The following is a 15,679-nucleotide window of genomic DNA, read 5'->3' as shown; positions in this document are numbered from 1 at the left end:
GGAGATCACAACGCAAAGGTACAAATGCTACTCTTTCACCGTGATGTTGCAAGCCTGATCGAAGCTGATGTCACTCTAAAACTCTACCTATCATAGTCACTTCCGATACTCTCCTGTCCAATCGCCTCCAAGTGCATCTTTACTGAAGGTTGCTTAGTCGTTGCTTTGATTTTAAATAGCTCACTCCGATTGGCCAATTTTCAGACTTGGGCGGCGAAACTGTTTGAGGAAAAAGTTTAAACGGAGGGGCGGGATAATATTTGAAATTGAATTGTTGCACGCAGCTTTAAATAACAGGCGAGTGACAGAGCACATCTGGTCATTGATAATTGTATGTCGATATACGGTAAACTACGTTTTCATAAATAATTGTTACGTTATTAACTTTAGCGCTCGCTAAATAGGATGTGATGGATTGTGTGTGATATGCTAACGTTAAACTGTTTTATTAGCTAGATAGCTAACGTTATACCATTAACGTTAGCTAGTTAAGCTAACGATGCTTTACTGCTAATGTTACTTAGATTACGTTGGCTATGCCCTACGAAAACATTTAATATTGGCAGAGTAACGTTATGGCACACTGGGTTTTCTGATTTTCTAGCATTATCCATTATTTAAGGTTATGCGACACTACGACTACCTAGCGTTACTGTTAAGGGGTTCTTACGATAGCATAACGATTACTTAATATAGCTAGGTAATGAGTGTAGCAATAACATTACGTTAGGCTACCACAATAAGCCAAGTTAGACCGTCTTGAGTTAGATTTAGCACTAGCTACATATTTAACGCGTAGTCCTTTTAGTTTATGTTAACTTAGATGGTCTGTGCGTAATTTCACGCTCGGAGAAGTCTTAAGAGAACGTCGTTAGCCAACTTGCCTATCCCCCATTTAGCCCATCTAACGTTGCATGACTAGTTGGCCAAGTTACTGTCGACATTAGGCAACCGCATGCTCGATTAAGTTTTAGTTTACGTTTGTACGTTTACCGTTAACGGTAGCTAAGTGAATTGGCTAATATAATCAATCCAACGCGCTAACTGCGGAATAGTTGCCAGATGGCTAGGTACACTAGCCATCAAGATTGTGCGGACGTCAGAATTGCAATCGTAACGGTGCCTAATTTCGCACTGGATGGTTTATCGGCTAGCTTGCAACTTCGCTGGATATAATGCGTCTGAGATTGAGGGTATATTGCCATGTTAGCTAGCTACAGTTAACGTTAGCTTGCCAATTATTGCTCCTTGCTGACGTTAGCTAAATTATTTGTACCAACAGTGGCATCACTAAAGCTAACCTGTTAAATCGGAGCGAGTTTTTCTGCTTGGAAGAAGTTGGAACAATGGCCTCTCAGAATATGGATCCTGCTGCAGCCTCTTCTACCACAGCGCTGAAAGGTAGCGAGACCGGGGGAAGCGCAGCCAGGGGATCGGTCTCGAAGAGGTGAGTCTGACTAGTCAGTGTTTTAAGTTTTGGGAAGAGGGGTTAAGATCTTTTCCCTAATATAGCTATCTGGTATCAGCTAACATGTCCAGACGTATTCAGTAACGTTAGCGCGTAACTGTTAATTACCGACTTCATAAACAAACCATGGCTGGTGTGCTAACATAACTAACGACAGCCTGCACGCCAAGCTGACTGCCTAGTTAACCTGACCGGCTGGCGTTACTTTACTTGCAGCCTATTCAGACATCTAACTTGGCTAACGTTACATGTCATAGAGATGCACTGAACTGCAATTTCGGAGGCAGGTAGGAATTTGCCTTGGATGCTGTGTAACAAAACGGGTTTGCTAATCCGAATGATGTTTGTTGGATTGCTTGTCAAAGCCATCATTTATAGGCACAGTGGAACGTTAACGTCGTTGCACACAATTTGAAATGGGGAGTAATTTGCTAACGTTAGTGGCTATCGGTTAGCTAACCCACAATCAAAATGGCTGCTGGTTGCTAAGCATGAAACGATCCAACATCTATGAACCGCTTTGATTAAAAGCTTCTTCTTTTTTTTTCACAAATGAATTTGCTTGAAAATGAGCTTGTAATGCATTCGTCTCGGGAAGGCCTATATAAAATCTTGGGCATTTCTGCACCGAACACGAATTGATTTCATTGGAAGTTGGCCAATTCTAAGTTTCTGAAAATATATGAATTGTTGAATTGGTAACGTTTAACCGATGTGCACAGTAAGGGGGGAGTATCTGTATTTTGCCGTTTTGCACAACTGTATTAAAAGCGTTGTGCACCGAATGTGTCCTTTTGTTTTTGCAAAACGCTGAAAATGTAGCTAAGCTTTAGTAACTTTTTTCTATTTCTTCTCCAGGCTACAACAAGAATTGATGACACTAATGGTAATATTAGTTCGTTTGCTTCTTATTTGATTTATATAAATATTTTTCTTCCCACTAACAGTTTAGATTGATTTTCTCTACAGATGTCTGGAGACAAGGGAATTTCAGCTTTTCCTGAATCTGATAACCTCTTCAAGTGGATTGGGACTATAGACGGCGCACAGGGAACGGTAAGATTCCTGTTAGCAGCTGACTAACCTGGCATGGACAAATTTAGATGTTTAGATGAGGCAGAATGAGTATACAGCACCAGTCAAATGGTAACTTGCACCTGGCGATGTCTAGACGTGCTGCCTGGTTTATAATCCAGTTGTCCGAAGCAGCTGTTCCCTTCAGCTGTTGAGGATCTCACGGTGGGCGGGGTGGTTTTACGGAGTATAGCAACAGTGGCTGTTTCACAGTTGTCAGTCATAAACAATGACGTGTGGAAATTTCCGTTGTGACTGGGTTTGTGTGTCACTGTTTAATTTGAACCACTTAAGCTAAAGTTAAAAATGTTTCTGTGAAACCATCTTTTGTACAATGTCAAACTACTGACAAGAGTCACTGCGCCACCGCTGACATACTGTAATGTGGTATGCCGGGTTCGTATTTCGCCAAACATCCAATTTATAAATGACGAATTATTTTATTTGGATTTCTGTCACTTTTGCTGTAAAATGATTCATTTCAAGCCAGCAAAATAAGATGTTTCATCACCGACTCTTGCATGATAACTTGTTTGTTTTTCTTTCATCCATTTTTTCCGCAGGTTTATGAAGGCTTGAGGTACAAGCTGTCCTTGGAGTTCCCCAGCGGGTATCCCTACAAAGCGCCCAGGGTAATGTTCATCACCCACTGCTTCCACCCCAATGTCGACGAGCATGGCTTCATCTGCTTGGACATCCTGAAAGAGAAGTGGTCGGCCCTTTACGATGTCCGCTCGATACTGCTGTCCATTCAGAGTTTGCTTGGAGGTGAGGGCGTGCGGAGGGGTGTTTTGGCAGTAGCTGTCAGTTGGTTTGGTTATGAGATGTTTTGATTTGTACCCTCGTTCAATGAGCAGTTGAACCATTACATCTGCTAAGTGTGTAGGCTTATTAATTGAAACTTTCTATACTATGGTATTATGGTTCAGGTGTTCCCTTCTCAAAATTGGCAGTTACTATGGTATTTTCATACTTCTGTAGCCTTTCAGTTTATATGTTTAAATGGTGTGGTAAAATGTGTTGACCATTTCCCAACTTATTTAGAAACTTTATTTTTTATTTATCAGATTTGAATCTCCTGTATTCTTGAATGTCACTGGATGCCCCAATACTGCAGAAGGCAGTGTCGTCCTGTCCTGCAGCCTTGCATTAACTGCACTTTCTCTCCAGAACCCAACAACGAGAGCCCGATGAATGCAGGCGCTGCTGAGCTGTGGGAGAACAAGGAGGGTGAGTCCCGCGCCTCACCGGCTGCTTCCTGTGCCCGCTTCTGGCAAATGGAGTTCTCTTCTCCTTCAGCACACATCAGTGCTGACGGCTGAAAAATGATGTGCACTGCCCTTTGTGAAACTCGCTTTATTAATTTCCACAAGTTTTTGGGTGTTAACTGTCCCTGGAAGCTGATTTTTTTAATGAGTCTTTCCTTCCATTTTCAGCCTACAAAGCCCGTTTACTCGCAACCTACAAGAACTGACCTGCGACATCTCAACCGCTGCTGTTTTATTTCTGTGTTTCTTCTGTTGGCGTATAATTATGTACATTTTTCCTTGTTTCTGTGTATGTACAGTTGTTTGTTTTTTTGTATTAAGCATATGAGAATAAAGACATTTATGGTAAATTTTGTTCAATGAATGGAATGAAAATTTGGTTTCGGGTCCCTTTTCATCCTCTGCCCTACTCTACAACCATAGCAATCTTACGACATCTCTGGATTCATTTTAATGAATCAAGTTTCAGTGAATGCAGGGCGTTCATTGAAATTCCTCCGCTTCACTGTCAGACAGTTATTTCATCCCAATATGCCACAAGTGGCCTACACCCCCAAGCTGCTCTGCTATTGGCTCATTTTTGCATAAACTGACACTTTTACGGGAATGCGCACAGCACTTGGTTAACAAAGCCTGTCTTCACTTAACAAGTAGGTGACCACCTTCGTAGTACCGGTTACGCCCGATAGTGGTTCTTTGGTTTTGTGAAGCCAGGTTACCAGTCGTACACCACCCAGGGTTCCCTACCCCCTGATCTAAACAAAATGCGAAATTGAGTTATTCCTTTCTGCTGTGCACGACACATTTTGGTGCCTATGCAACTTAATATGTGAGTTTGTGGAACTGAAGAACAATACTGATGCACAAAGTAAACCAGAGCTTGTGTAGGAGAGTGCACTGCACTATGGATGCCTGTGGGGGAAAAAAAGAGAATAAAATCCCAAGTATTCATTTGCTGTCTGGAAATGAAAGTTTTATTTTGTTGGCTGCAAACAGTTCTGTGATTGGAAATTTGCAATGTACAACGAGATTGAGAGGAGAGCAGTGATAAACGCTAATTACAGCCACTATAAAAAGGTGCTGAAGTGTTTTCACGGTCCCATGCATACCATTGAAGCATGGCCTTCATAGACCATTTTGTCTCTGAATGCATGTTAAAAGGCCCCCATTTATGTTTCAAATTGTATTGAATGTTTGGTCTCTTGCATTGTTTAACATGTCTCAATTAAGTTGGTAAAATAAATCTTTAAAATAAGACATTACACCACATTTGTTTCCAGAAAAAACCCCGCAAACAAAAGGTCTTCTGTTTGGCTTTAGATCTGATGTAGATTCTGGATTTTGATCAATATTCTTTTTTGTGTGTAAAATGCTAATTATATTCCTGTTCAGCAGGCCATCTGCAGGTGCACCTGTTGAGATTCACAGACAAGGCAACATAAATCTTAAACGCTTGTTTGAGTGGACAATTTTTAGTTACTGATTGGGTATCTTTAATCTTTTCTGTTACAATTATAATCTGCTACAATACGAGCTTCAATGTAGGATCTCAGCACTTTACAGTGCTTTACTAGCCAAGTAGCCTGGTATCCTGTAGGTATACCTGTAGCCTGCGATTAGATGTTACCACTCAGATACCTTCTGCAGGGCCCTTGGTTTCATCTCTCTTCCATGCCTTCAACTTCAGGATCTGACTCTGGCTCAAGCATGCCTGGCAGGGATCCTCAATCCTTGAATCCAAATCCGGCCCTGGTCGGCTTTCCTCCAATGTAATGAACTGAACAATTAGTGCTACTTTTGCAGAACTATTTGCACTGACTTTCCAGACTGGCTTCACACCTGACTCCCAGGTAAAGGGAAGGTGGAAAAACCTTTGAGCTCTCAGGGACCGTGATTTGAGGAAAGGATGTATGGTTTAACCAGTGTAGGATAATTTACAGATGCCGTGTCTACTTTCAGAGCAGGAGTGTGTGGGCAGGAGATGGGAGGGGTTCTCCTGTCAGTCCCAATCAGGGACAGCATGTAAAAACACCCACCCAAAATGGGCTGTTCAGCTTAACGGGAGAGAAACTGGCTGGGTGTTTTTTTTTGTTTGGTAGACCTTATATAAAATTGCTGAATCATAAGAGGGGGCCTTTAAGTTAGCTAGGCCTGTGGTTTCCAACCCTGTTGCTGGACATCTACTGTCCTGTTTTCCCTTCCTAACAAAGCACGCATCAACAGCTAGAGCTCTTCAGCTGCTAAATAGGTGTCAGGTTTGCCAAATTAAGATTGAGATGAAAACCTGCTTGCTGGGCAGTGAAGCGGGTGAACTGAGTTTGCGCACCCTGGTTTGAGGGGGCCGGTGCTCAGTTGAGCAGACAGAGCACCCAGCCCAGCCGGCAGCGATGGTTCCGGCAGCATCCGTGCCCTTTGTCCTGCTCCGTGGGCACCACCTCCACCTCCAGCGCCTGCCCTCCGGCCTCCTCCTCCTCCTCCCCGTCCGGCTCCGTGTCGCCCTCCTCCGCCCAGGCCTCCTGTGTGGACTCCACCGTCCAGAAGGGCACGTTGACCTTCTGCAGCATCTCCTGGGCCATGGCATCCAGCTGCAGCACGTGGCCCCGCAGGTCCGGGCTGGGGTCCTCTCCCGCCCGAATCCAGGGGGGCTGCACCGAGGCGGCCCTGGCGGCCACGCCCGAGCCCCCGCCCGCGGTCCCCGTGTTCACCAGGGCCCGGCGGTCCCGCTTCGCCTTCAGCGGAAAGAGGTCCTGCAGGGAGGCGGCCCTGCACAGGTCCTGCTGGAACCTCTCCAGCCCCGAGATGAGCAGAACCCACAGCCGCTCCAGCCCCTCCCGCTCATCCTGTGCCAGCTCCCCCTCTGTCAGCAGGGCTGTCAGCTTCCTCTGGAGCCCTGGGCCATGGGGGGAGGGAGGGAGGGAGGGAGGGAGGGAGGGAGGGGGGGCAGTCAGCACTCTGCTACTGAACTGGCGTTAACTGGTTGATGATAAACCGTATTTATTAATGAGGATTGATTATTTCCCATTATCCAGGTTGACTTCCAGAGCAGTGGCCACCAGCCTTGTTCCTGGAGACCTACACTCATTGAGTAGGCTTTCACTCCAACCCTGACAAAGCACACTTCACTCAGTAGCTAGCAATCTCATTGAGCTACCAACTACTAGAATCAGGCATGTGAAATTAGGGTTGAAATGAAGACCTACAGGGTTGGGGACCAATGTTCTAGAGTAAGGGCTACCCTAGCTTTCTGTGTTGCTAAGGGTTGGGAAATTTCAGGCAAATTCTTGGACACTTTCCATGGGAAAGTAAGCTCTGGAATTTAGAATATTTTGCCAATTTCAATTTTAAAATGTGAGCTTATATGAGTGAATAATTTTAGGGGAACATGTAAAAGCAATTCAAATTTTTATGGCATGTTTTGGTTAAAATATCCGTATGTAATGGATATTTGGTTGAATTACACCCCTGCACTTTGCATTCTTCCATCTGACATACAATACACCTTTGCATCTCATGCACAAATAGTTACCAGCATCTAATTTAATGGGAATACAGTAGAAATCCAAGTGCATACACAGTGCAATCCCCCACCAGAGGTTATATACAATATGGTATTCCTGTTTTTTTAGGTGTTGGATGAAAGGATCCCATGCCAAAAGTAAAGACAATTCATTTACTAAAGTTCAACTCTGTTGTTGATTGTTGGCTTCTTATTTATGCATGTGGTATGGTAACTGCAGTCTGCAGTTAATGGCCCTATGCTTCATAATGACCTTCCTATCCATGTTAGAGATTCTAAATCACTAGCAGGTTCACCACTTGACCATCACGAAAAGAGGTATGTCTGTTTTCTTTTCATTTGCATGACCTATGATGCTATTGAGTTTAAATAAAGTATATTATTATTATTATTACTATTATTATTATTATTATTAGTCTGTGCAAATAACCCCCTGCAATTGACCCTCCTTTCCTGTTCATTCCCCTATATTCCTGTTAACCCTTTAAGGTGTGAAATCACAAATATGTGAGCAGAATATTCTTAAATGCACATTCTAATGCAGCTGTAGCAATCACTACTGGTAACTGAAAGCAATTGAGTTATAGAATCAGTAACGCTTACATTACAAAAAAAGTTTCCAACCTTGAATATTACTACCTACCCACACAAATGTTTACAAACTGACACGACTCCAACACACGACCCCAGCACCCCAACCACGCACATGACCCCCAACACCCCAACCACACACACACGACCCCAACACCCCACCCAGTCACAACCCCAACACCTCATCCACACAACATGTAGTGGCCTACATTTGCATATTTTAAAGAGACAAAAATGACATTTCAACAAGATTTTTCAGGTGACCCCCATCCTGAAATCGAGCGATCCAACATGGGGTCCCCACCCACAGTTTGGGAACCCCTGCTGTGTGCATTCCCTGGACTGTGTTCCACGCGAGCAGTAGCTGAGCTCTGGAGTTGTGCCCGCAGCACGACGGCCGTACCTCTGGAGATGGTGTAAGCCACCGTGCGGGTCTCCTCCAGCTCCTCCCGCAGACGGCTGCAGTCGGAGCTGCCCCCGAGGAAGGTGGCCAACTGCTGGTAGCAGGCGGTCACCTTGCTGAGGGCGGCTTGCCCGCGCTCGCACTCCACCACTGGCCTCCGCCTGGCCTGGATCTCCCCCACAGACTTCCGCCAGCGGTTCATCTCAACCCTGCATGGGTAAAACTCAGTTCAAGGTCTCTCTGGAATGGAGCAGAAATAGCCTGGTCCACATGTTCTTGAGATGAAATGGTTGTGATATCCTGGAATTCATGAAATGTCAAGAGGAAAAAAGTAATCCCAATAGTTCAACAATTTGAAGATCAGTTAAAACTTCACCTTTGATTATTCAATAATTACTGTCTACTACACTTATTGTCTATTGGTTTGTGCAGGCAAGTGCTTTATCTAACTTTGCTTTCAGTAACAATATTTTAAACCTGATTGTGTATTTGTGTGTAAGTTAAAAGAAGAGAATCCCTACCTCTGATGTCAGGATCCGGACTGCAGCGCCGTGCTCCCAGCTCCCAGGCTGAATTCTCTTTCCTGTCCTCATTACGATGTGTGTTCTGAACGGCCCAACCCTCATTTTTTCCACACCCCCTGCGTCCAATGAGTTCTGCTCTTTTGGGACTGGCAGGGTTTCAATTACCCCAAGTCCCACAGCTGATGCCGTGGGACACCTACTCTCAAGAAGTCTGAATGCCTGGAAGTAAGAGAGGGGAGGGGTCAAATTTAGTATATGTGTGTTGTTCTGAGAATGCAATTTCATTTTTTTGTGGCTTGGTAATGAATTTCACTGCTAATTCCTGGAAGAGGCTGGGGTGCTGGATGGGTGAAGGCAAGCTTCAGGATCTTCAGCTTATCTCTCGTTAAATGATCGGAGAACATTTCTGTGGAGCGGGAACAGAGGTGCTCCCTTGTGACTGGTCTCCCGAGCAACACTAACATTAGTCTGTTGAGTAAGCGAAAACAATCACAGTCCGCAAGAGTGCAACTGGAAACCACTTTCAGTAAGCCTTTGTGTATCTCCGGAAGCTTTCGACACCAAATCAAATTTACAGTTTAAAGATCGGATGCTATTGCGCGTTTGTACTGTACCGTCGTTATCTTGCAGTATACAAATTAACAACAATACACTGTATTTAATTCATGTTTTCTTTTGTAATAATTTGATGTGTGCCTTTTCACTGAGATAAATAAGCTAAATGATAGCTTTGGTCAAAAGTAGTCTTATGACAGTAATTTGTGGTACACAGAGTCCTCTTCACCTTCTTATTTCTAATCACCGATTATTGACCGAACACTATGAATTCCCTGTTATACAAGTTGAATATCGTTGAAATTAATATCTTGGGCACACATAAAGTGTCTCAGAATAGGAGTGCTGAATTAATCAATCAAATGGTTACAGTGCAGTCCATAAGTATTTATTTGTTTTCGAGTAATGCTGGAGTAATAGAGTGAAAACAACAAAAAAATGTGCCACTGTCCAAATACTTATGGACTGCACTGTATATTCTAACACTTGATATAGGCCCTAACCTGCCAATGCATCTCAACGGCTAAGGCTCAACCCTGCAACTGTAAGGCTCTTTTTCATCTGAGCCAAACAGGAATCTTTCCAGCTGGGTTTGAACTGGTCACCCAAATTCAGCCTAGCAGTGCTGTTGTTGCTGTAATATGCATTAGTCATGTCACTCCAGGGAGTGAACTATGACGTAATTATTGGATTTTAGCAATGTTATATGAAATTGAATCAAACCCGTTTTCTGCTAAACATCACTCAACATTTGCATTTAGCCATGGCCTATAAAGGACTCATTTATTCGACACATTCTAACATCAAGATTTGTCTTCAGAAGTACCAAAGCAAACAAAACAATCTGGCAACCCAAAATAGTACAAAGGAAGAGAAGCGAGAATGGTAAAAAAAAAAAAAAAGACCCTCAAAAGTGCTCTTGCCATGGTGCCCACAAAAAACGCTAGCGGCTCCTTCCAATCACTTATTTCTCATCTTTTCTTTTCTTTTTGTTTCTTGCTATTTTTATTACTCCTAGCTCCACCCATTGGGATAGGCTAGGAAAAGTGGCAATAATAATAATTAAGATCGCTTATCTTTTTTCCTTTCCTTGCTCCTGACCCAGTAAAAAGGCAAGAAAACATCAGTGCATCCTTTGCATTTTTTCACAAAATCTTTAGTATAAATCTGTGTCCACCTCACCCCATCTGTCATGCATCTGCTACATCTGTAACTTTCGTGGCTTTGAACTGATGTTTGAAAGAGCAAGGACATTCCATTTACCAAATTCACATTTTCACACAGTTTTAAAATAAGGTATGGGTCCCGGTAATGGGCCACAGCTACAGTGATTGCAATGAATCACTGCTGTGGCCATACCTTAAGAAGGGCTGGTGCAGCCACCTGGTGGACAGCATGTCAATTTCACTTTCTGGCACGACAATATAGTATAGGCCGCTTACCAATACAGGCTTGGGTATTGAATTCTCAATTTTCTCGCGCTGTGTACGTGTTTGGTTGTGAAAGTCGGGAAGTTATTGTGACTGCAGTGCAGATAGAAGGAATCCATCACAAACTACCGGTGAAATTTCAATCAATTATTCAGATCAGACATAAGCTCCTTGACCTAGGGGCCAAGACCTGGTTCCATTTTTTAAGATCACTTCATGGTCCTGGTGAGAGACTTTGCTCTCGATCTGCCGAGCGGTTGGTTCCAGGAAAGGTTTTTTTTATGTATATTGCTTTTTAAGAAATACGGATATAATAATATGTTCTGTCCTGATCAGCATTGCTCCTATCTTTTATATAAAATAAATTACTGAGTAAATGTGTGAGCCAGATACAAATATCTCATGGGCTGGAAAGTTGCGACTGCTACAGGCCTTGAGCAAGAAATATGACAAAAATGGGGGAAGTTTTACTTTCTTTTTGAATGAGGTGGTTATCCTTGAAACTGGCACACTTTGCACAGTCCCTCTTAGAGGGTATACAGGATTGGTGTAAATAATACTTTTTTAGTGCAGTGTTGACTCTGTCAGCAGGTGCACTCTTTCCGTAGAAATAAAGACCCATTTTTTGGATCTAGTGTGAAGTGTTTTCCTGACTGGATTGCAGGGATGGATTTCTCCTTCCCAACAGTCTACAAAGTCAATCATTTCCTCCCACAATAACATGCAGTCGCAATGGATGTTTTTTCTTCCACTGTCTCCCCATATGTGGATTTGTTAAGTTGTTCCATCATTTAGAAAGTATTTTAGTATTTTCTGGACCATCTCATGTGCCCTTGTTATGTGCTGGTGCAATGAAGCCCCTTGTGCTCAAAAACAAAACAGTTACTTTATTGTTGCATCTAAACTATGTTCACCATGTTATTCTAACATGGGCGGATTTCGGGACGAAATCCACAAGCTGGACTTTGGTCCAGATTCCATTAAGGGCTGGCTTTTGTCCGGTGCATGATCTGGACTTTGTCGATTGCCTTCCATGAATGGTTTTGTTTTTACTTTGTGAGATTTCCATTAACGGACTGCTTTGTCCCATCTATGATATGGAATTTATAATTTCAGGCCCACATTGAGTCATCCATTGTTTAGTCCAAGGTTTGGACGTTTAACCTATTAGGCTTGCTTTAGGCTTGTCTGCTTTAACTTGTTACTTTATCGCCCTTTTGTTTAGTATGCCACTTTCAGTCCAGATTGTGTGGGGCTTTCACAGCAAAGCAGCCAGTAAAATTCAGACACTGGTGACTGCTGCTTTCTTTTTAACCGTTTTTTTAAGCGTATAATTTATTCTTGAGTCGATGTTTAAATGTATCCATTGTCATTGGGTGCTGGGGCGTTTTTGAATTCCCTTTGCTGGTGATCCTGTGTTTCACTCACTCTATCTGTAATTTGGAGTTCCACCCTTATAAGCTCCTAATTGACTGGCTCCACCTGCCTGCAGCCCTATTTAAGCCCTGCTGCAAGGAAAATGTTTGTGCAGACATTTTTGTTGTTCAACGTTACCGCTTTTGTATAGACATTCTGTGGCTTTTTTGTGGTTTGTTTTCTTTGTCTTTTTGAATGGTGTTTGGGCAGGTTGCTCACTTTGTTTTCTTGTGCTCTTTTTGGTCAGGCAGGTCAGAGTATGGAATCTATCTGCAGAAGACATTTTTCCTTTCACAGGAGTAAGAATGACTATTTGTTTTAGATGAGAGGTTTTAATCTTCTGTGACCCTGCTCTGGCCTGTGTCCTAACCAACACCTTCAACTGTATGAGTTTTGGTTTGTTTGGGTTTCTTTGAATGTCTTTTTAATAAATTTCCTTTGTATTGCTTTTGGGGAAGATTCATTTGAACTTTGCTTTGTTTGGTGCACTAGAGAGATTTATTGTGCCCATACTGTGGTTGCCATGTTATTGTAACATGGGTGAGATTTGGGACGTAACCCCCGGACTGTCAATCACACTGCACCGGGACCTGGCCTGGGTCCCTCCTTTCCCCACTGCACAATCTCTGGCTACATTTTGCACCCAATGGCAGCACTCACGAATTTAAAACAATATAAACATTTTTTACAATTCTAAGTGAATACATTCAAAGTTTAAGAAGTCCAGTGTAGTAATTCCCGTTATAAAATTCAGGTCGGCTAAATGTGTTCTTAAATTCAAACCTTTTTGAACCATATTTTCTATCACACACATTTATACGCGTAATGCAGAGATTAACATTCTCTACGTAACCTCCTCTAGATTGTCCAGGTGCGATTTTGACCAAATAAGACATGCATATTTAAAATGCTGTTATTTAGGCTCTTCTATCATTCTTTTTAAAAATGGTGGTAAGAAATGAACAGCTGAGCTTATATGAAATGTGTGTTGATAGCATGTGAGATGTAGCTAATGTAATACGTGTGAGGCAGATTATGTGTGGGCAGGTGATGCATATGCGTTATAGGCCTATGTGGGCAGTAGGGCTAGCATACAAGGGAGTGAACTAAACGACAAAGAAAGAGAAAACCTGAAATGTGCGTAAATCCAGTTCGCAACTTCAGTCCCCTCTCAGGCGACAGCGATGCGCAGTCTGCTCACTGAATCACGACTGGGCAGTGTCAACATTTGGAATGCAAAGCGACCGGTCCTCACCCCACCGATATCTGCCTCTGGAGCTGGCGGATCTTGCAACGTGTAATTACAGCTGTTATGAGTGAAGGCCTAGGGCAGCCGGTCATACAGAGCTCCCATATACGCCCCCCTACATATCATAGTAGCAATGCCCATAGCACAGCAATTTAAGTATATTTCAACTGCTTCTACGTTTACACGAATGTCAGCTCTTTATTTGCCGAATCTATCTGTTCATTACCCCACCGCGGTGTTACGACGATTAAGCGAACCTGTAAATCAGAATTCAAAAGAGAATGCAGGTTTTTAATATCTTGTTCATCTCAAATACATTAAATGTGCAGTGAATATGAAAACTAAAACTAGCATTACAGACTTTAATGACCCCATTTTCTCCACCGAGATGGAAAACACTGCAGCACTGCGGAATGCAGTCACCAAACAACTGTTGGGCGTTTACTTAGTCCGTTAAATTATTTTTCAAAGGCAAACAATAAGGAGGAACATCATTCATTCCTCCTCCCACTCAGAGTAACAGAGACAACAGCCACCATAAGCCCCTCCCTTACCACTTTGGAACAGCGCCATCTCTCTTGAAATTAAACCAATGCGGAAGTGGATGCCTTCGTCCGACTGGTTCAGCAAGATTTTCATTGAGACAAATCGGAGGAGAACGTTTGAAAATCAAATAAAAACTAACAAAAAATATATATTATTGTGAACCCGGAATAAACTTCCTGTTATGAAATATTAGATTATCGCGGGGAATCAGACTAAAACCTAATAAATTTGAAGGCAACACATGAGCTAGTGTGAGGCTGAGGTGCAGGGACAGCACCACCCCAGAAAATCCTATGGTCTAATACTTTTGAGGACCCTTGTCAGTCAGGCTCAGCCCTACTGATGTGCCGTGTCTTCCTGGGTAGTGGGAGATTTGAACTTTTATTTTGACCAGAAATAAATCCTAATTTGGAAGAATTGTATTTACAATGACCCTGGCAGGTATGAGAACTGTGGTCATCCACACAATAAGATGCAGAGCTGAATTTTACCCTTATTGGCAACATGACGCATTGTGCTTTAACAGTGATTTTAATGCATTGTGCTTTAAGCAGTTTGACAAACTGTCATGTAATCATCACTAATTCAAGTTGCTGTTGCATTATTTGTTTGGCAGCTGTTCATTAGCCTTTGACTTTCTGCCAAGGGGTTGGCTACCTTTTCCATAGCGCCCCCTGGTGTGAGAGGAGTGCAGTAGACTTTGAACGTCAGTAACGATTGTGACACACTGTTAGCGGCAAAGCTGCCTAGCGCAGCAAACGGTAAATGGTTGGCATTTAATTAACGCCTTAATCCAGAGCGCTGTACAATCGATGCGTCTCATTGACCCATTCATACACACACTCACACACCAACAGCGATTGGCTGTCATGCAAGGCACCAACCAGCTCGTCAGGAGCATTTGGGGTTAGGTGTTTTGCTCAGGGACACTTCGACACACCCAGGGCGGGATCGAACCATCAATCCTCTGGCTGCCAGACGACTACTCTTACCTCCTGAGCCAATGAGACGACTGCTCTTACCGTCTGTGCTAATGTCATCTCGGCATCCCTCAATCGGCCATCTGTGGGCGTACAATGCAATTTTTGACTGACAAAAATTGGTATTTGTTAAAATTTTAACCAGGTTTAATGTTATGTTGTCATTGTCCAGTTTTAATAAAATGGAAAATGTAAGATTCAATTTTGTATATTTAACAAGTGCTTCAAATATGTCATAGTTTTTTTACATTATAAATAGAGACTCCTGCTCTGGTTCCTTGATACTAGTGTGTCTTGGATGTAGGGGTCACCAGGCACATTTCTTCTTCTGCACATGAACACATTAAAACTAGGCATGATCACACAGGTATAATTCAAAAACTTAACACATGCATATGCAAAAGGCTCAGATATTTTTTGATAAACACAATAACAATGAATATTCATGGCTCAGCACCCTTATTGTGCATATTCAACATCACTTCCCAAACACAAACAGAATAATGTAAGGTTTTTCAGCTGATCCAGTGTGCTATCTCCTCCACTGTGTGTCACTCACAATCTGTTGTCATTGATATATGAGGTATGGTGTAGTGTTTGCATGTTTTTAAAGTGGCTAAAACCTTTCTATAGTAGATTGGATCATCTAGAATTTTTA

The 15,679-nt window shown here is 42.8% G+C and overlaps 2 protein-coding genes across 3 annotated transcripts; one reads left to right on the top strand and one right to left on the bottom strand.

Moving 5' to 3' along the window:
- Window positions 1-211: 211 nt before the first annotated feature.
- Window positions 212-4,160, top strand: ube2c (ubiquitin-conjugating enzyme E2C). 2 transcript variants are annotated; one of them, XM_061219750.1, is made up of 7 exons: window positions 212-346; window positions 1,283-1,447; window positions 2,327-2,354; window positions 2,438-2,524; window positions 3,106-3,310; window positions 3,713-3,772; window positions 3,979-4,160. In XM_061219750.1, the coding sequence occupies exons 2-7, from the start codon at window positions 1,347-1,349 to the stop codon at window positions 4,014-4,016; spliced, it is 519 nt and encodes a 172-aa protein (XP_061075734.1). In that variant the 5' UTR covers window positions 212-346; window positions 1,283-1,346; the 3' UTR covers window positions 4,017-4,160. The 2 variants fall into 2 exon arrangements, with proteins under 2 accessions (XP_061075734.1, XP_061075735.1); XM_061219751.1 differs by having other exon boundaries at window positions 266-331.
- Window positions 4,161-6,158: 1,998 nt separating this feature from the next.
- On the bottom strand, window positions 6,159-8,529 carry zgc:109913 (regulator of G-protein signaling 9-binding protein). Its single transcript, XM_061218851.1, has 2 exons — window positions 8,322-8,529; window positions 6,159-6,700 (listed from the first exon to the last, which is right to left on the bottom strand). The coding sequence occupies exons 1-2, from the start codon at window positions 8,521-8,523 to the stop codon at window positions 6,159-6,161; spliced, it is 744 nt and encodes a 247-aa protein (XP_061074835.1). The 5' UTR covers window positions 8,524-8,529.
- Between the last annotated feature and the right edge of the window lie 7,150 nt (window positions 8,530-15,679).

The sequence above is a fragment of the Conger conger genome, chromosome 14 (assembly GCF_963514075.1).
Source record: "Conger conger chromosome 14, fConCon1.1, whole genome shotgun sequence".
Classification (NCBI taxonomy): Eukaryota; Metazoa; Chordata; class Actinopteri; order Anguilliformes; family Congridae; genus Conger; species Conger conger.
This window is presented reverse-complemented; position numbering and strand designations above follow the sequence as displayed.

What these genes read in the sequence shown, in the direction of transcription:
- ube2c (XM_061219750.1), top strand. Translation starts at nt 1,347, where the DNA reads ATGGCCTCTCAGAATATGGATCCTGCTGCAGCCTCTTCTACCACAGCG. An exon ending in AAGAATTGATGACACTAATG is followed by an intron (nt 2,355 to 2,437) that starts GTAATATTAGTT and finishes TTTTCTCTACAG; the next exon opens with ATGTCTGGAGACAAGGGAAT. An exon ending in TAGACGGCGCACAGGGAACG is followed by an intron (nt 2,525 to 3,105) that starts GTAAGATTCCTG and finishes TTTTTTCCGCAG; the next exon opens with GTTTATGAAGGCTTGAGGTA.
- zgc:109913 (XM_061218851.1), bottom strand. Translation starts at nt 8,523, where the DNA reads ATGAACCGCTGGCGGAAGTCTGTGGGGGAGATCCAGGCCAGGCGGAGG. An exon ending in GGCTTACACCATCTCCAGAG is followed by an intron (nt 6,701 to 8,321) that starts GTACGGCCGTCG and finishes CCCATGGCCCAG; the next exon opens with GGCTCCAGAGGAAGCTGACA.